This window comes from Schistocerca gregaria, chromosome 8 (genome assembly GCF_023897955.1).
Source record: "Schistocerca gregaria isolate iqSchGreg1 chromosome 8, iqSchGreg1.2, whole genome shotgun sequence".
Lineage (NCBI taxonomy): Eukaryota > Metazoa > Arthropoda > Insecta > Orthoptera > Acrididae > Schistocerca > Schistocerca gregaria.
Genome location: NC_064927.1, coordinates 144,799,846 through 144,821,254, shown reverse-complemented (window position 1 = coordinate 144,821,254; position 21,409 = coordinate 144,799,846). Strand labels below are relative to the sequence as shown.

Genomic DNA, 21,409 nt, shown 5'->3' with positions numbered 1-21,409 from the left:
TTTTATTATTGTTGAATTAAACAATAATTTAGCTCATAAGATAAAACTGTGGTTTTGCTCCTGTGCCTGTGGTGAGCAGCAATATAGCTGGCATATGTAGTGGAGGTATGGAAGAGGTGTGGGGTGGGATAACAGGGAAGGGATAGGGAAGATACTAGTTCTGCCTATGGAAGCATACAGAGACATGATGGGGCAAGATAGGGCTGCTAGGTGCAGCAGCATCAAGTGGTAGTACTGTGAATGGGGTGGGGAGTAGAGAAGGGGAAAGGAAAGTACTGAATACGCCAGGGTTGGCAGGTAGAAGCAATGTGTATTACTCAAGTAGGAAGGTAGGGAAGTGGAGGACAGCAACTAAGAAAGGTTGAGGCCAGGGGTTACAGGAATGAGTAATATGTTTTAGGGAGAGCTTCCACCTGCACAATTCAGAAAAAGCACTTGTATAGTCCTTTCCCCCTCTCTAGCTCTCCCATCCCCCCACTCTTCTTTCTGAAAGCACAGCCACTGATGCGCCTAGAAATTCCATCCTGTCCCCACCGAAGCCCCTACATGCCCCAACAAGCATCACCCCTGCCCCACACCTTTTCCATACCTCTAGATTACTGCTCACCTCACCTCAGCCACAGTTGCAGTTGGGCCTTAGCACACGGAGATGACTGTGTGTGTGTGTGTGTGTGTGTGTGTGTGTGTGTGTGTGTGTGTGAGAGAGTGAGAGAGAGAGAGAGAGAGAGAGAGAGAGAGAGAGAGAATGACTTTTCACTTTTCATTTTTTGAGAGTTTTGACTGTCCCTATCAGCTTGAGCGAGTCATAACTTCACTTCCTTTTCCTCATCTCTTTATCTTCTTAGTGTGTTAACCAGCCACTGACCAGCATGACTGCTCATCTGTTATTACCCTGTCATTGAATGCTCATGCTCAACCACATCCTCCAAGGGGCTCTGACTACCTCTCAACGTGCCAGGAGATGAGGGGATATCATATGCAAAATGTGTAGTTCAATGGGCTCATCTCATCACCACAATTTTTGTGGTATACAGGTTTTCTGTAAAAATTTTTAGGGTCTGTAACATATTTTTTGTTAAAATATATTTCATCTTTTCATTTCAACTGTCTTCAACTTCCATTGTAGTGCTTTCCCTAGCAGGTTTGTGAGTGGGTTCTTCACAATTCCACACCTAGTTGCAGAATTTACCATTTGTGCCACACCAAATGTATTCAAAATGCTTATGAAATTATCATCAGTTTCATCGTCAAAGTCTGTTCACAAATTGTTATGTTAGTTTTGGGGCTGGTGAAGAAAATGTCCACATTACCACTACGTGAGTGGTACAAACAGAATGATCAATTCCTCATGGATGTTAATTTAGTTGTTGCCAATTCAAAATGCTTACCTACGCTAATTGTAATCAGACCTTCTCTAGCTCTAAACTGTGTGCCACCTCTGATATAAAAACAGGAGCACCCCACCCTGTAATGTAGTTCTACGGTAGCAAGTTGCACATTCATATGGTGATAGCAGTATATACTATATCTTGTTGCGTCTACATCAGTGTTCTGTAATGCATACCACCATACTGTTCAAAGACTAATTCAGTTGCAAGCTTGTGTATTTTTAATAGGCTGTCGATTTTTTAAGAGTAGATAATTCTGAGCAACTTTCTGTGGTGTTTGTGCATCCCAGAGTGATAAATTGTATCTTTCTTCTACACATTAAAGAAATTTCTAAACTGGTTGAGTTATTTTTAAAGTAGGTAAGCCTGTTGTCACAATTTATCCTATGAAAGGCGTAGTCCATCTGACCACGACAACACATACTGCCCAACTCCCGCACCTACTACATCCTCATTAACTAATTCCGCCAACCTTAAATTAAGGCGTGCATTTTCACTTTTTCCTGCGGGATATACTGAAGAATACGATACAACCTGTCAGCTTGAACAGTGATCCTATTAATCAGTATGGAGACTGTGATGTAATAACTGTCACAGTAGCAGGATCTGAGTAGGAATATGGAGTTTTGGGTGGGGATGTTCCTACACTTTAAAATAAATTTAAAAATTTGAAAAAAAATCTGAATGGCTGTTTTAAAAATTCATTATACCATTCCTGAAATAAATTGGTCCTTAGATTACATTTTATTGATATCCAGAATTTTATAACATGCTTATGTGAGACATAGATAACTTGCATTACTTTTGTACCGTAGGTGAATGTTACAGGCATTAGTGAAGTTGACACTAAAAGAATGGTTAGCTAAAGGGAGTACGATGTTAGAATTATTTTTTTTCTAATTTTTTAAATTCAAAAACTGGAATATATTTAATGATCTTTGGAATAGTATGAACATTCTTATCCGTTCAAAAAATTTTAAATGCTTTGAATCCCAAAATCTTTGCACACAGTAAAAATCATTCACAATAACTGAATTGGAATTGCAGCAGATGACAATCAGTCGGTGGTTCTGAAAAATTTATATTCTTTGTAGTGGAAGGTACTATCTTATGCCAAGTACATTCCATTTTGGCAATGTGTTTTTGATTATTGGAAAGGTTACCGAATGGTGATGATTGAGCTGGTGCTTTGCTTTTATTTCATTGTTTTACAAAAATCATAGTACATGGATTTAGAACCTTTTGTTTTGCATAAAACAGCACTTATTGTTTCTATTGTTACAGATGAAGATATTAACATCAGAAATACATGCTGTGGCTCCAAACCATTTTGGTCAAAAATACTTTGGCACTGATTGAAAAATCACAGATATCCTCAAATTAGAAGTGCTGTAATGAAAGCGAAAATTCGGCGATACATGTCATCTTAAACATTGTCTTCTGGGAGAATACTGCGAAGTATTCTTGAATGAATTTTTCAAATAGTATTGTGTTCTTTAACGATACAATTTATTCGAGAAAGTGATTTTCCTGTAAATTTAGTAAGGTTGATTACTGGTGAGTCAGTTGTTTTAGTTTCCTATGAAAATAGCACAACATATTTTTACAGTGTGTAAGTTTCCAAAGAATAATGAATCGTTTTTTATTTAGTATTTCCATAGAGTGTTAATTTTCTGTTTTTAGACCTGTCTCTCCAAATTAATGGTACTTATTAGATGTGTGTGCCCTGCACCACATTTTTCCAGTATTGATTGTATACTTACATAACACAGTAATTAACTATTATGTTAAACATATTTTTAATGTCAAAACATGAGCTTAAATCTGTTCTTAGTTAGTACACATGCTTATTAGCAGTAGAAGAAGCTACCAAGATACAGTGAAAAGCAAACCTAAGGTTCTATGTTTTTATATTTGTTGCTTTTTTCATTACCAGTCTCCATTCAAAATTGAGCTGAAATCACACCAGTGGAGACATGAGATGAATAGTTTCATCAAAACTTGAAACAAGAAAATCAAGTATTGAATGAAACTATAAGTTTTCAACACAACGGCTGCAGCATGCATTAGTTGACACAACGGCTGCAGCATGCATAGTTGTGAATGTTTCACCACCAGGCCACAGTGTCATGCGTGTGGCTTTGCTTTTGCTGCCGGCAGCCTTGTGGCAGTCAGCAAGTTAAGCAAGTGTTTCAATTTTTTTGTCATCATTGTTTTCTCAAGAGAAAGATGTTACATGTGTACTAGTACATTATCACTACTATTTAGAATAGACACGTACGTTAATTTATAACTGCATTTTTAGATTTTATCAGCTGATGTTTATACTTATTATTGTGAATGTAATATGGGTATTCCTTTTGGCTAGTTGTCCAAGTCTTTAATAATCTTTATTGATGTACATTGTGGCTTTTTATGTGTCATGTTAAGTGTCAGGCTATCAATCCAAAGGTTTGGTGTTTAATGTCTGTCTGGTTCAGGAATTCCAAATGGTACTTAATATGTTCACCTGTGATGATACTCTGTGTGATGAAAGAGTAAATATTGTGCTGCTAAATGAGCATGTTCCTAATTCAGAGCAAGGCTAGGGCTTGCTCCCAATAACATGCATATAATGCCAAGTGATTTTTTTCCAGTTGCCCTTTAGTATGTTACTAATTTATATCACTTCTGTATTTATCGAATTTCGTATATTACAATTCTGCTTAAAACTAGGTGGCTGATGAGATCAGAAGGGCTATATGTCCCTTATACCGGTGAACCAGTTTAAATATAACAAACATTTTATAATGAGAAGCATTAGTTGAAACTGAGTTGTGATAACTTAAGTTTGTACCTGCTGTTGCTAATGGTATTCTAGTAACTTAGTAAGAATTAAACAGAAATTCATAGTTGTGGTGATCTTTTACATGAAGAAATTAAAACTAGTCAGGCAGATTTTGTCAGTGTCAGGATGTGTAGTAATTACTGCAGGGTACTGATGTTGTTAACTGCAATTTACTAGTGGACTGCTAAATTATAGTGAAATGTCTTTTGGTATAAGAACTCTGCGATGATTATGGAAATATGAATCTCTTGATTCAGTTTAAATACTAGTCGTGTGTCCAAAAATTTTACTTCCTATTTTGCCTCTTTTTGTGTAAAAATCATTGTACAGGCATATTCAGTTTTAATTCTAACTTAGTATTTATTGGTTAATTTTGTTCCTGAAAGAGCTAATTCTTAATGTTAAATTTGCTTTTGAAATTCTGATATCGCCATTGTTACATGTACACAGTTTTTTAGAATTATCTTAATTTGCAGATGACTAGAATTTCTTTACTTTATTAATTGTACTTATATGTAATTCTAGTTCAACATGTGATAAATTATGTTTGATAGCCATTGTTCCTGAAGCAGTTGATTATTAATGTTAAAATCACAGTTTGAAATTTCAGAGCCTTCCATTGTAATGCATTTATGTCATAGTGTTGTGGGATATTTTCATGAGTTGAAGGTGACTACTTGTTTCAGCATATGAATTTCACTTATGTATCTGATCTTTAACTGTTCTGATGGTGTGATTCTCTTCGAATATGTGATAACTTGATAGTCATACTTCTTTTGAGAGTTCAGATGTATATGTCTATTGAGACAGTGGTTTAAAGGTACACTTATGTGAAAGTAAACACATTTAAAATTTTTCTTTATTCTTACACATTTGAAACTTCATAAATACTTGTCATGTTGCTAAATGTTTGTACCTGTATTGTGTAATAAAGTTATACAATGTTTGTTAATTGGTTGTAATGCCATTTATTTTCACATCCCTATTTCCCTCCCAAAATACTATTCTAATAATTTTAAGTACTCTTATTATGTGCCCCTCCTCTCTTTAAAAGAACTGAAGAATAATGAATACTAGCTGAATACTTTCAATTCACTACAGAATTTAAAGAAACGCATGCACAAACCATTACTCTGGTAACACATTCACCCAGTCAACACATTCACCTACAGCTACAACTTGATACCATTACCCAATTATGGTGGATTTATTTCACAAAGTATGGGAATTAGCTGCGCAAGTTATACTAGCTGGTGTATCATGAATCAACAGATTCATATGGAATTTGTATGAGGAAAATCTAAGTTCAAAATCATCTCTAGATTTTACGCCAGTGTCCTGGATTAAATTGCAAGTATCTTGGTAGTGGCCCATATAGTCGAAGCATATGATGCTATTGATGGTGATAATCTGTATGTGTTAAGAGACGTTAAGCTTATTTGCTTGCTTTGGTGCTTTGGAGAGTAGAAAACTGTATGCAAGTATTGGGCTTCATCTTCTCGTTCATTGGCATCTCCAACACTGTTCATATCCATTCATTATTCCCTTACATCCAAAATGTATACTTACAGAAGTTTTCATATAAAAAGTGCCTATATGCACAAAGAAAGAAATCCTTCCTAACTAGGTAGCTGAACCTATCCTTTGGGATATCACAGCTAACAGCACCATTATTTTACTGTTGACCGAAGATTAGTTGCGACCAAGTGAAGATAGCGGCAAATTTGTGTAAGTGTTTAGAAATGAGTTTAGCTGTATCGGTAAGTTACTTACATAGGTCATCAGATGCTTTGATAATGATGGTGACAGATAAATGATAAGTATGTGTGGGTAAATATCACTTTCCATTTTTACAACACTTCTGTTGACAATGGTCATTATTTTGCAGAGTGACACCAAAACAATTACGGTAAGCTGCACTGTGATCTTAACACATAAAGATGATTTGTATAACTTTCTGTTTTTTCTAGTCTCAGATCAAATCCTGTGGATTTGAGTGTTTGTCCCTGCAAAATACACTTTGATGGGAAACTGCAGTCTTCTAAAATCAAAAGGCAGGACACTGAAGGTAATGAAATACGTGGCATAAGCACTGTTTCTGACTGATCAGATTTAGAAATTCACAGTTGCTCTGAAGTTTGGGCAGAAGTAAGGCTGTGAGGGTGGGCCCTGTATCATATTTAGATAGTTCGGTCAGTAGAGTACTCCAGTCAGTTATCGCCTCTGAACTTTAAAGGTTGGCACAGAACCATCTTCAGTCAGTTGCTTTGCACCACATGATCTCATTCAGAAGCAGTTATATTTGCAGGCATTAGCTTCACAACGCTGTATAAAAACAACCCAGAATTGCCATTTCACTCCTAAATTTACCAGAACCCTGCCTACTTAGATAAGGAAAAAAATCATCTTTGTGCACAGCACCAGCCTGCAAGGTAGTCGTGCTAGCATGCAAGATGCATAGGTCAACCAATGGCAGCATCAAACTTAATTGAAGCACCACCAATTAATTAAAATTCCCAGGGAGTGACGAGCAGTTTTCATCTGACGACACAACTACATATTGAATCATATCAGAACTGACCAGGACGGACGTGGAGCATTGCTACACCAATAGAGATAGAATCTCCACATGGATGTGACAGCAGTGAACAGTACATCATATTGCATTTGAATGTTTCCTTAGAACCTTTAAAGGGACAGCGGACAACCTTCACAACTAGTCTGCAAAAACTTCTGAATTGATTTCAGACCTGAGCCTACAGCTATGTGCATCCATTACAAAATCAGGATAGTGATCTATATAAGAATGTATAGATTTGTTGAGAATAGTTGTTAAGTATTTTCTCCTATCATCATACAACAAAAAAATAAATAGATTTTCGCCGCACTCAGCTGCATTTTCTATTGTTGCAACATAAATCAAAACAGTTACTGCAACAACTTCACAGGCATTTATTGATGTGTATCACCATGCGTTTATATTTTTCTGACATTAAAGAATTCCTCAAAATGTAATAAGTCTGTGTCTAAAACTTTTGAGGTTAGACTGGTGGTAGTATGTCAAGTCATATTTGCAGTATCTTTAACATCAGACGTATTCCCTTGGGCATAATCAGGATGTGGACCACTGTCACCATTGACATCCTCACGAAGCATCCATCTCCCTACTTGATAACAATATTTTGACATCGCTGCCATATTGATACTGTGGTGTGGCAAGATTTCATTCAAATGTAAGAACATAAATATGGCAAGGCAAACCAATGTATACAGTAACAAGCCCTTCCTATACTTCACATAGAACTACTTTCTGACAGCATGTAGTGCAGCTGAAGTCATAACAGACCATGTGAGCAAGCCAGTTTTCACTAAATTGAGCATTAGTACTTATTTCCACTGGCAACTTCAATCATAGGAAAAACATGCAAATGTGAGCACTGTAGAAGTAAAAACTTTATCAAGTAGTTCACTAGAATAAATTGCAGTCTTTAATGTCCAACTCACCCGTGTTACCAGTGCATACCATAGCTGGATTTATCTACCTGAAAGTTTTTTTTTTTTTTTTTTTGATTGCCAAACATCTGAACACAATACTCTTGGTTTGAAAAAGTGAAACTGTGTGTGATAGATGGAGCTCAAAAGACATATTTTGTACAGCTCACCATCTGACTACCAAGTGTTGTCACTGCTCGATGGCAATGTCAGTGTTGTGAACTCTGGTGTCCCACTGGATGAATGAAAAACTTGTGACTACTGATTCCCTTATCATCTCATGGACACCACCACAGGGGAGAGACTACTTATGTATGGTGCCATAAATCATGCAAAGGAACTGAAACTCGTAGAAAAGAAAGAAACCACTATGTCTATGTTTACAGGAGAAATACTTTTGATACCTCTGTGCTAGGGGCCCAACAACACATGCAAACTATTGCTCAATTAGTCTCCTGAGAATCCTAAATTATCACAGCCACAGCATCATTCAATTCATGACCAACTAGTATGATTTTATAACACATACGGATCTGTGCCATCTTTACAGGCTATTCAAAGCCAAGAAAAAGCTATACGTAATTGTGCATCATTAGATCATGTTCCACAAAAACTAATTTGAAACACACTCGGTAACTAATTTAAACGTAAATGTCTCTTCCACTGGGTTATAATGCTGTATAGGTAAATCGAAAGCTGTTCCTGTTGATTTGTGTGACGTGTTTCCACACTGACAGTTGGGCAGCATCAGTAGTCAACACTGTGGACCTTGCTGTTCATCACTGTCAGGCACCATGACAAGACTTAGAATTTGCTCTATGCTGATGTTGGCCTGCTTAACAGTTTCTTTGACATCAGTGCATTAATTGTGTATCATTTGAATATTAATGACAGAATCAGTTGGATGACCTAACCAGAAGAGAGAACAGATTGGGAAAGTGGCATTACAAGATCTGTTGCAGTAGAACTCCTGCTACACAGAAAAAATAGAAAAATAATCATTTGATTTTATTGCTCTGAGAGTTTGACAGTTCATTCACATCATCACTTGCTGCTCCTCCATAATGTCTTGTTTCTTTTTTCTGGGATTGAATCATAGTTTTAAGCTTATTAAATAAACTGGTATTTTTCTATAACAACCATTTATTACTTCTTTGTATGCAGTCATATATGCGGTACAAACCCGACATGTTGAACCGCCTCCCAAGCAGTGAGACCTCGTCAAGGTGCTGGCTTGGCCACACACGACACTACTCCGCAGGTTGTTCCTCAGGTGGTGGTGGTTCCTCTCCCTCTCCCTCTGCAGGTGGCTCCTCTCCTCCTTCCGTTTGCTCAGCACCTTCCTCTGGTGCTGCTCCTTCTTCACCACCCTCTGTCACCGGCTCCAACTCAGCAATGCGTGCACGTAGAGCTTCATTCTCAGCCCGCAATTTCTCGATTGCATCACTGTTACGTGCCAGCTCCGCTTGTACTGCTTCATATTCTGCCATATCTGGTACATTATCACCAATATTGCAACGGACAAACTCTAGCGGGTCCGTTGGCTTCTCAGGGGCCTCATACAATGAGATGAATACCTTGGTCAGCGCATCCAACACGCCAGCACCCTCCAAATACTTTCGGAATTCTTCACGCTTTGCATCTATCGGCCTGTAGTCCGACATTATTTCTAGAAAACTGCAAAGAAAAAACATTACCAAGTTATTTTAACTTCAGCATTTTGGTTATTAGGAGTAGTACAGAAATAAGGGTGTATTATGTAGGAAAACTTTTTATAGAGTTTACAATAGAGATGTAAAATGTACCAATAATTTACAACAGCTTAAATTTATAAGACCTGACATGTCAGTTGGAGGAGAGAGAACTATCTGTATTATAAATTTAGTGGTCTTGATCACACTATAATGTAATGACAAACTAGATGATTACTGGTGATGGTTGACTAACAACCAGTCCCATGTATATGGAAACAAACACAAAAGTTGTGTTTCAGTTTATGTAAAAACCTATTAACAATTTTTAAAATAATATAATTTAATACAGAGGTATTAAAACCTTAGAGAGAACCAAAAAATTGCTGTAACATCATTACTAAGTGTAACCTGTCAATATCCAAAGGCTGGTCAGATCACAATTGTTATAATTTTTAAAAAAATGAAAACAATTAATTATTGACAAAATTATTTAACTGGACTGGACTGATAAAAAAACCTACTCACCAAACAGCATCAGAACACAAACATAAAAGACAGTTGTAACTGGCAAGCTTTTGGAGCCAGTGGCTACTTCTTCAGGAAGAAGGGTCGAAGGGGAAGGAAAAGGACTGGAGAGGTCTAGGAAAAGGGGTAGATTTTGTGGAAGTCACCCACAACCACAGTTCAAGACTTACCATACAGGATGAGAAGGAAAGACTGATTGTTGGGGAGTGCATCGGACGAGATTTGAAAACCTGAGAGCTTAAAGGTGGAAGACGGGGTAAGGTGCAGACAGATATTACTGAATAAACATCACACGTGAGTTAATAAGAGTGAAAAGCGTGCATTGTATGTAACTGAAGTGGGAGGGGGATGGTGAAAAGTAGACGGGTAAGGCAATGAAAGATGCGGAAAACCCAAATGGAGTGAAGCAAAGAGTAGTTGCGCTGAATAAATGGTGAGACAGAAGTAATTCATGTAAATTAAGGCCTGGTTGGTGGTGAGAGCCAAGGACATGTAGTGCTAGTTCCCACTTGTGCCGCGCGTCACATGTTTGTGTGTGCAGGTTTAAATTCAGTATGTAGACGTGGTGGTTGAATGGCACCGACAAGTACCTGTCAGGCGATCCATGGAAGTTTCAGTGAAAGTACATACAAGGGAATCATGGAGCTTCTATGTTATTCTGTGCTAATAGTGTCAGTGACTATTGTTAGTGAAAAAGAACAGTTGAGAAGGTACTCTTGAGAAAAACTTGTGTCTTAGTCTTGTTGAAGGGGAGACGTGTATCCTGACTCATGCTGAGAATGGACAGGGTGTTTAGGCCACCGTTCTCTTGTATGTAAATTAGTTTGGTTCTTCTCTGACATATGCTGCTAGGTATAGGAATCTCTCAAGACTCTTTCTACTTATAAAAATAAGTAGCCATACAAAGTTTCATTTGCTTCAACTAACAACGAATATTTGAACTGCAGATATTTTACAAATCCCACTCTTCACATAAATACATACTGGTGTCTCCAAACGTCAGAAACAAACTAATTTACAATAAGAGAATGGTGACTTAAACGCCCTGTCCATTCTCAACATGAATCAGGATACACATCTTCCCTTCAACAAGGCTAAAACAAAAGTTTTTCTCAAGGGTACCTTCTAAACTTTTCTCATTGTTAGAACAATGGTCACTGTCACTATTAGCCCAGAATAACATAGAAGCTCCATGGTTCTTCTGTACACTTTCATTAAAACTTTCATGGATCACCCAACAAGTACTTGTCGTTGCCGTTTGACCGCCATGTCTACATTCTTCTCACAACTGAATTTCAAACCTGCACACACAAACATGTGACATGCAGTAGGTAGGATTCTACCATCCCACGTTTACATCTAAAATATCATGTGTTCGAGATGGTAGAAGGCTGAGTGGTTCTACAATTTATTCAGAAATTCTCGAAACACTACACCACGCAGCCCATATTGTGTGGGATCACGATATGACGCTACCTCCATCAGGGCTTTCAGCTGCTCTGTGGTACGGTTTCTCTATAAACAACTATACCAGTTGCAACAAACAATGTCAGCAGCAGACCCATTACCCCGCTGTAAATATTGTTTCCTTCCTCACACACACAGCACGTGTCCCCATTGGCTTGCAACATGGTACGAGTGTAGCAAAAAGTGATTCATGAAAGATGTTTGTTGTAGCAGTTCCACTGCTGATATGCCCCAACCTGTGGAAGTGGACCATATGAGTGATTTGTCTGTGGAAATGTACACTTCTCAGAACACAGCACAGAAAATGTATGTTGATGCATTTGTTGGCAAATACCCTGTGAGGTCATTCTGAGATGGGTGCTTCTATGTCTTGCTAAACCAATGTAAGTTACCTAAGTTTAGTGTTGATGTCTTTGCTGGTCGCTAAGACAAAACTTTTGGCCAATGGACATTATCATGTACCTACGCCAGGAATGTTTCCAGTTTCACTTACAAGAAGTCTCTTGTCTAGTAAATTTTCTGGCAGTAGCTTAGCCCAAAGTGGACAGTGTTTTTTGTATAGTCCTAATGGTTTTGAATTTACGTTTCATGAAACATTGCATGCCATGCAATCCAAAGGGCCTTGCACCTCCTTAAAAAATTGCCTGACTCTCTGATGAAATGCCTATTCACCATAGCCAATGGGCAACTCCCCTGGTAACAGCATGTAAACTCAGTGGCTTCTTGATACTTTTTTCTGATTTTAGACTTACAATAAAAGCACAAGCTGGAGTGGAGATTCATCCTCCAGCAACCCCAAATGAACTATCTACAAATTTACGTCAGTTAACCTCACAGATACATACTGTCAAATCTTACTAGATGCAGTATCACAAGCTTACCTAATGCTAAAATGTCATACAACCTTTATCATTATACTGTAATCACTTACCTTTTGGAACTTCTTAGCCCCCTGTCATATTTCAGCACTTTATGGGTCAATTACTATGAAATATTCCCAACTGTGACATGCTTCATGATGATATTTTTGTCACAGAGTAAACTTTGGATGATCATTTTACAACCTCGAGCTTTTTTGCCAAACACTGACAGTAAAAGAACTTAATTGCAACCTGTACAAGTGTTCCCTTATGCAGTCTTCCTTACATATTTAGGATTTAAACTCTCAGCAGATAGACTGGAACCAATGAGGAATTATGTTGTTGTGACCGATAAAGTGTAATGCCCCCCCCCCCCTTCCTGCCCCCACTCCTTGTTATAATAGGTTTACAAGTATTTCTAGTTAAGATCGATTATTATGTCCAATTCATTGCAAACCTATCACAGAATCCTCTTACCCAATGAACCAGATATGACACCAAGGCAAATATTGCAAATGGTCACCTTGCTGTCAACAATCTTCCTAGGTTTTAAAAGATTGCCATGAGTGGATGTTGTGTTTGACAACATACTCCTCTGGTCAACCTCTGACAGCAACTGACACATTCCCCCACAATAGTGGCACAGTCCTGTACCATAAATATCATATAGCACTGAGCATCCTTTTACATGTGCTTCTAAGACTTGGCCAATTCTCCGCTATTCTCAGACAGAGAGAGAGAGGTCCTCACTATCATTTACCCAGTTCAGAAATTTAAATTATTCGTTAACAGGCAGACACTTCACCTTCCCCAAATAATTGCCCTCTGCTCACCATAGTTGACCTTACGCATTGCTTATCAGCACTCGGTGCTGTACTTGTCTAATTTTCATTAATCTCTCTGTTATCAAGCAGCAGCATTACACATAAACATGGATATGTTGTCCCAGATCCGCACAAGACCAGACCCATTGTCTGACCAACTTAAATTGTGTGTTTCCAGGCTGACTCCAGTATGTATTTGTCTGTTTCATCCTTTCCCTTAACATCTATGGCTGCAATCGGAAGAGTTTGATATCATGTAGTGTTGCTCAGTTTATACAACACAGGCAGCTATAACATGCCTCCCAGGCCTGATTTTTGTCCATACTGGCCACCACGAGATCAACTACATCAAAATCAAGGGCTTGGGTGAGGACCGCTGCCACATCCTGATTCCTTCCTCTTTACGGCCACAAGTGCTACACCTCCTGCACACTGGGGCTTGTCCTGGATGAAATGTCTGGCATGATAACACATATTTTGCCAAATATATAACATATTTTGCCAAGTATTAACAACAACAACATGGACCTGGTCTCCCACTATTCTGCTTGTCAAGTTCATCAAGCTGCAACTCCTCAGTAGTTGGCTCACTGGCCTGATGCTGTGAATCTGTATCCACTTGGATTTTGCTGGCCAGCTTTGATTCTTTCTCTCGCTTACTTTTTGTGTTTTGCGTTTCTCAGAACACTAGTTCTGCTACTACCACGGCCTTGGAAAAATATCTTTGCCCTTGAAAGCACCTGATTTCTGATAACTATGACTCCAAACTGATAACTCTGACTTAACACTTTCTTGCCGCACCTTTTCACCTCGCTTCCAGCAGTCATGCAGAATCGGTCATGCAGAATGCTTTGGCTGCAGGTTAAAAACCATCTCCACAAGGAAATGATGTCTAGCAGGCTGCCTATCTAAAGGCCTCCAGGGTAAACAAAAATTTGATTTTCAGTATGTCGCGTGATTATTAATCAAATTTAAAATTTAAATTGCTGTCACTGTCTACTGACAAAGAGGAATAATCTCATGTTAAAATTTTAACACAGTATATCAAATATTACAGTTAGAAACTGTGCTTTTGTCTTGTGGCAACGAACATAACGGAGCGCAATTGCACTGACTTTATTCATTCAGTATTTAAGAATAACAGCCTCAGGGACTTCCATCAAAATTCACACACAATTTCAAACCTGTTAGATTTTTTTCCTCGCTGACACCCCCTACAAAATGATGAAAAGAAAAAATGGTTCAAGAGGCTCTGAGCATTATGAAAAGAAAAAATTGTTCAAATGGCTCTGAGCACTATGAAAAGAAAAAAATGGTTCAACTGTCTCTGAGCACTATGGGACTTAACATATGAGGTCATCAGTCCCCTAGAACTTAGAACTACTTAAACCTAACTAACTTAAGGACATCACACACATTCATGCCCGAGGCAGGACTCGAACCTGCGACCGTAGCGGTCGCGCGGTTCCAGACTGAAGCGCCTAGAACCGTTTGGTCACACCGGCCGGCGATGAAAAGAAAAAAAAAATAATGCTTGCTACATTTTCCTCTGTTCATGCACGACGTTTTAATTTATTACTTGTTTACTCTTAAGTATATGCACAACACAGATTGCAGATAGTATCCACATATAACACCAAATGTATCTGCAAAATTATATCATTGTACGACACGTAGTTCAGGAGAAATGAAGTCGTAACATTTAAATGCTTGAAAAGCTAGTGTTCGGTTGAGATGGCGCGCAGTAGGACTTGAACATCAGGCTTGATGTTTTAATTTATTACTCCTTTAGTACTTTCTTTATTCGCAACACTTTGCAGCTAGTATCTACATACGCCACTCAATAAACGTGCCCCATTGTATCACTGCTCGACACACAAACCAGGAGATGCGACCTCATAAATATTTAGATGCGTAAAAAAATGGCTTTTCCTTAATATGGAGCGCAAATTATCCAGTTTCACAATAATATGAGAGCACTTAGCGACTTCCAACAAACTCAAATCATAATTTCAAACCTCTCCTAAAATTTTTGTCGTTCAGGTGTTTAAAGGCAAATATTACCTACATTATCTCATTTGTAAAGTAATCAGACGTTTGAAGCTGTTTTTACTTAGGCGTTCGATTCTTCAAAGAAAGGAAGTTTAACTTATATAAATACCGCATCACCCATTGTCACGTTATACGAAGCATTTGTCGACAGCCCCACAGGAATTTAGGATTCTCAATTGAGAAGAGTCCTATAATGAATGACAAATAAATACAAATTACGTAAAATAAATGAAACCGGCAGTTTTGATTAGGAAAAATATTATGTACCACAAGCCAAACTTGAACAACCCTATTTTACGGACTATAAGACGCGACGGACAATATAAGACTTAGCTTAATTTTTTAGCAAGTCTTTAAAAAATTACATGTTTATTATTAGACTGCAAAGCCCGACTGATAAACAATTCTTAGTTTGTAAAACCGAACTGACCTTTAAAATCCCTGGAAATCGTCACCTGAACGTTCTTTTTCTTCTTCTTCCTCTTCATCATCAGTCCTCTTCATATATTAAGATGCTCTTCACTGCCATCGAGAGCGTTGCTTATACCGCATTTCTTAAAGGATTCAACAATAATGTCTTTTCCCACCCTAGACCACGACTGTTTTATCCAGTGACACACTTGTCTGATTGTATGTCGTTTTAAAGCTCCCTTCGTCGTGAACTCGTGTTGCGATTCATCCATCATCCATTTGTTTCATTCCTCTCTCATATACTCTTTAGATGGTTTATTTATCGATAAATCAAGACGTTGCGTGTCCTCCCGGAATAGCAGCAAGCTTTGTATCTCCCTGTCAAACTGAGACATGGAAATACAAAGCACAGACTTTTTCAAATGACTACTAAACAGATCTAGCACAAGAAGAGAACTCTTCTTCAATAGAACACCTTTCCTTCTCTCCCACACTCTGTTAATCATAATTTCATATCAGCCTCGCCCATCCAACCTTTGTCATGTACGTGAAGAACAACATCTGGTGGTGTTTCAGAAGGTTTTGGCACTGTTTTGTGCTTGAAAATGATCATTGGATTAAGTTTATTACCGTCAGAATAACATGAAATGACAACACTGTAGTGCATTTTTTTCGTGTCCACGTATTTTGATTGTTACAATTCTAGCACGTTTCATGTTACTTGGTTCATCAAATTACAGTGGAGTTTTGTTTGTCCAAATTCACTATTTGGCTTCGTTCCATACTGGTTTTCTTTCGATGCTGAATAATAAAGCGATGGAAAGATAATATTTTCTCTTCATACTCTAGCGGCATTTTTTGAGATATTTTTGTTTTGGTTCGCATGCTAAGTCCATTAAGCTTCATAAACTTTTAGCACCCACCAACTCCACCCTTAAAATCGTTTAAGTTCCACGGTAGCGCTAGCTTACGAGCGTGTATTCGAGTCATTTGACGGTGTCCTTGAATCCATCATGTACGTCATCTTCTAGTTTGGTCATATGGCATTCAGTCGTCTATTTGCACATTTAGTATTCATTTTTTCAGTTCTTCTTTACTAACCAGCCAATCGCGAAAGAATTTTTTCTGTTGGTATAGGGCCGAAACGCCATTCAGCTGCTCTGTTTCAATGTTCTTCTGCATACGCTGTTACTATCAAATTATAGCCCGCTTCACATGAACACCTTTTATTTTTTTCTATTACTAAACAAGCTCCTGTTTGTTACCGACAATACAAATCACTTTCAGTTCAAGTTCACTGGCACTGCAGACTACGATGACGCACACAGACGAGACTGTCAGCGATGGCGGGGCGGAAGCGAGAGGCAGTGTTAGCAAGCTTGTGAATCCCCGCAACTCATGTTCGACGCATCGGTGCACTGCTGTCGCCAGTTGAATTCCGTGTTGCCAGATGGAGATACACTTCTCTCGGCATCGAATATATGGCCATTTTGGGAATTTTAAATGATTCACAGGTCATTTTTACAGTAATTTCGAGTATAAGACGCACCCGAATTTTGGAGTCAATTTTTCGAAAAAAGAAGTAGCCTACGTCTTATAGTCCATAAAATTCCTTATGTAGTTCAAGTTAAAACGGCAACATACAAATACAAAGGAGAATTATTGCAAAAAAGCTTTAGCTACATAGTTCGAGTTCAAACCTGCAGTACACCCCTTAAAAAGAAAGAAAGAAAGCTGAACACTATCATCTGAAGGAAGTCATACATGGATAATCGCTGTAAAAAAAAAAAAAAAAAAAAAAAAAAAAAAAAAAAAAAAAAAAAAAAAAAAGGGGCAGCAGCAGCAGAGACGGCAATATACAGTGCGGGATAAAATGGAAACAAGATATTTTTCGTAATGAAATCATAGCATGTATCGCAAAAAGGCTATATGGATATATGTCCAGTCAAAACTCCGACCAAACGAACATTTTATCGAAACGAGTAGGCCTGTCGCAACAATGAAACTATCTGTAGTTAATAGATCGAGTGGAGACGTCGATACATACCACGAACGGAAGTAAATGATAAATTTCTTACATGGAAATCGACGTGTGTATCATGGCATGGAGCTCTTGTGGTGTCTGTGATACAGTCAGGAAAGAAGCTAAAAGAACAAATATAAGACGTTGTAGGAGGAAAAAATAATAATTATGGAGGGACAAGACATGTTTGCACAGCAACTCTCTCCACCATGTTACTAGGGAAGACGACGACAACAATCGCACAAGATCCCCAAATCCTCATCTGAGCTAAAAGACCTCGAGCTACGCTACAGATCATTTTTGCACCATGACCAAGATTTCGGATGGTTCAACTACATTCGAACCAGCTTTTCTTTATAACAAAAAATCGTAAAGCACTAAGAGACACAGCAAGAAATATGAAACAATAACACGTAGACCAACAAGACACTGGGCATCACCCTTTTCTCTAGAAGGAAACGTACTAAAAAGAAACTACAAGGTAATAAAGTTACCTGCCACAAGTCTGTCATTATGCAGAGTCCAGCCCATGGTTACTGCGACAGGAAAATTTTGTCTTTGTTCCGTCCGAAGCACAAAACAATGCATGGTATCAAAGATTTTCCTAAGACAGAACTCCGAAGACACAAACCTCACATGTAGAACGTTAGAACATATAGTTAACTCAAACGCAACGAGGCAAGTCGAATAAAATTGCCTCATCCAAGCAGCAAGGATTCCGAAAACATCGAAAATGTGAAAGCCAGCTCGCCCTTTTCTTTCGTAACATCCTTCAAACCAACGATCAAGACAGTCAAGTGCAGTACTTCTCTATTTACGAATAGCAGTTGACTCAGTACCACATCTAGGCTTATTATGAGAACATTTGTATATTAGTGCCCTAGTGGACAATATTTACAGTAACCTCGGTCTTTTTGTAGTTGATGCTGTTATCTGTAATGACCTACTGTAGGAGAAAAGCTGCAAAAATTCAGATTTTGATAAAACTTGAAACTGGTGTAAATACTGCCAACTTGCTTTAAATGTTCAGAAATGCAAACCTGCGGACCACACAAAACACAAAAAACATAGTATCTTTATGAATATCACATGGAGAATCGATAAACTCATATAAATACCAGGGCGTAACTGCAGGGTCATGAAGGGGAACGATCACATTGGCCATTCGTGGGTAAAGCAGACGGCAGACTGCGGTTCATTGGCAGAATACTGGGGATGTACAATCATTGTACAAGAGAGTCTGCATACAACACGCTCGTGTGAAAGATCCTAGAATATTGCTCAAGTGTGTGAAACTCGTTCCAAGTAGGACTAACAGGGGATACTGAAGGGCAGCACGAATGCTTACAGATTTGTTTGACCCGCGGAAGAGTGCCACAGAGATAATGAGGGAACTGAACTGGCTGACACTTGACGAGAGGCGCAAACTATTCTGAGAAAGATTCCTTACAAAGTTTTAAGAACCGGCTTTAAATGATCCCTCTAGGAATACACAACACCCTGCTACCGCTCTCCTAGGGATTACGGGAGAACAGGATTAGGTTACTTACAGCGCGCACAGAAGCTTTTAAACAATCATTTTGCCGCGCTTCCATAGTGAACTGAATGGGAAGGAGTCCTAATAACTGATACATTGCAACGTATCCTCTGCACTTCACAGTGGTTTGCAGAGTACAGATGTAGATGTCGATGTAGATACGGCAGATTTTCCCATTAAAGTCTTCTGAAGCCGTTTTGTATGTTTACCGTGTTGTGATAATGATTCTCATTCTATATTTCTGTTTGTTAATTAAGGTAACAGGGACTGTGAGCAATGTACTTTGGCATTGAGGTAGCGAATTATGCTACAAAGTTCGTAATATACTTCCCCTTTCGTTTAATAATGGAATGCTACAAGAAAAAAAGTGGCAGCGTAGGAGTGTTACTTACAGATCTTAAAATGGAAACTTCCGGTAAACCTCCTCTTGATGCCAAAAAGACAGGAAAAAACGGATACCTAAGAATACAACAATAGTAAATTCACGGAATACTAGGCTAAGCAGCACTGCTGTTTCTCATTTATACACCAAAGAACTTAAATATCTTGTATAATTTTGATACATCAGCTAAGAAGCACTGCTGTTTCTCATTTATATACCAAAGAACTTAAATATCTTGTATAATTTTGATACATCATAAACTAGATACACTGATTTACAATCTGAATATTTTTTCATTCAGATTTTCCTACTATTAGTAATTCGACAACAACCTCTACTCAAAAATAAAAACCTCGTGTCTCTTAAAATTAGAAGCTTAACTGCAACAGTTTTTCGAACGTCATGTAAAAATACCCATTTATATAAAGTAAAATTCAAAGCAAATTATTTTATAACTTAAGGCCACAAAAGGTACTGCAAATCTGCGCGGCGCAGAGCAGCGCAGAACGCCGCAAAACTTTGCAGAATGAAGCAGATAATTCGTAGGTGAGCAGCAATGTTCCAGTGTGCGTGCGCGCTCGTCAATAACAACGACAAACGAGAAAAGCCGTCCAAATAGTATCGTGCACGATCGAACCATTTCCTTCGACGTACCGACGACATGCGCGGAACTTGATTGTTGTTGCGCGGCCGGTGTGGGCGCGGCTTACCGTTCCCCTCTCGAAGGTCTTAGTTTTAATTATTGTCACCACTGTCCGAGTATCATATCCGTGACACTCTCGCCCCTGTTTCATGATAATACGAAACGAACTGGCCTTCTTTGAACTTTTGCGATGTCTTCCGTGGACTGCGCAGCTGTACTCCAGAAGAGGACGGACAAGCCAGTGTAGACCCGCTGCATTTTCTATGTTTTCTGCCAATAAAGCACAGTCTTTGGTATGGTTTCCTCATAACAGTACCTATGTGATCCAGTTTAAGTTATTCATATCTGTAATTGTTAAATACTTAGTTGAATTCACAGATTTAGATTTGTGTTATTTATAATGCAATAGATATTAGTGTATTTTTTATTTATTTTTTGCTCATGTGGATGACTTCACACTTTTCATTATTTACAATCAACTGCTACTTTTCATGTGTACAGATATCTTGTCTAAATCATTTTGCAATTGTTTTTGGTCATCTGATGACTCTACAAGACCGCAAATGACATCATCATCTGCAAACAATCTAAGAGGACAGCTCAGATTCTCCTAAATCATTCATACATATCAGAACACCAGAAGGCCTGTTACGCTTCCTTCAGTAACGCTGGATATTACTTGTGTTTTACTCAATGAGTTTCCATCAATTATTACGAACTATGACCTTTCTGACAGAAGGCACGCAGTTCGATTTTGCGAGTAACGATGTCGAAAGTCTTCTGGAAATCTAAAAATATGGAATCAATTTGAGATTTCCTGTCGATAGCAACGATGTTTTCTGAATCAGTGTTGGCTGTTTTGTCAATAAATCATTTTCTTCGAGGTAATTCATAATGCTCTAACATAGTATATGTTCCAAAATCCTGCAGCAAATCGACGTTAGTGATCTAGTTCTATAATTCATCGGATTACTCTTATTTCCCTTCCTTAGTGTTGGTGTGACCTACACAATGTTCGAGTAAGGATCTTTCGACGATCCAGCGATTGCATTTGATTTCTAAGTTGGATTTATTGTGTATCAGCAGTCTCTGAAAGGAATCTAACTGGTATACAATCTGGACGGGAGGCCTTGCCATTATTAAGTGATTTGAGGTGCTTCGCTTCACAAAGGGTAAATATTTCAAAGTTACTTGTGATGCAGTTGTTCTTGACACGAATTCTGAAATATTCACTTCGTCTTCTTTGATGAATGAACTTCGAAAAATCGTGTTCAGTAACACTGT

General features: G+C 38.3%; 2 protein-coding genes across 3 annotated transcripts in view; one reads left to right on the top strand and one right to left on the bottom strand.

Moving 5' to 3' along the window:
- The window catches only part of LOC126284175 (uracil phosphoribosyltransferase homolog), a 44,277-nt gene extending 39,109 nt beyond the window's left edge, over nt 1-5,168 (top strand). The window contains exon 6 of the mRNA XM_049982912.1: nt 2,673-5,168. Within this exon, the coding sequence (XP_049838869.1) occupies nt 2,673-2,747 (75 nt within the window). The 3' untranslated portion in view covers nt 2,748-5,168. The remainder of the gene's footprint in view (nt 1-2,672) is intronic.
- A 3,577-nt stretch (nt 5,169-8,745) lies between these two features.
- LOC126284179 (c-Myc-binding protein-like) lies at nt 8,746-19,624 on the bottom strand. Of its 2 annotated transcripts, none has more exons than XM_049982918.1 (2): nt 19,493-19,624; nt 8,746-9,376 (listed from the first exon to the last, which is right to left on the bottom strand). In XM_049982918.1, exon 2 carries the CDS (start codon nt 9,369-9,371, stop codon nt 8,958-8,960), a length of 414 nt encoding a protein of 137 aa, XP_049838875.1. In that variant the 5' UTR covers nt 9,372-9,376; nt 19,493-19,624; the 3' UTR covers nt 8,746-8,957. The 2 variants fall into 2 exon arrangements, with proteins under 2 accessions (XP_049838875.1, XP_049838874.1); XM_049982917.1 differs by lacking the exon at nt 19,493-19,624 and adding an exon at nt 15,560-15,632.
- Between the last annotated feature and the right edge of the window lie 1,785 nt (nt 19,625-21,409).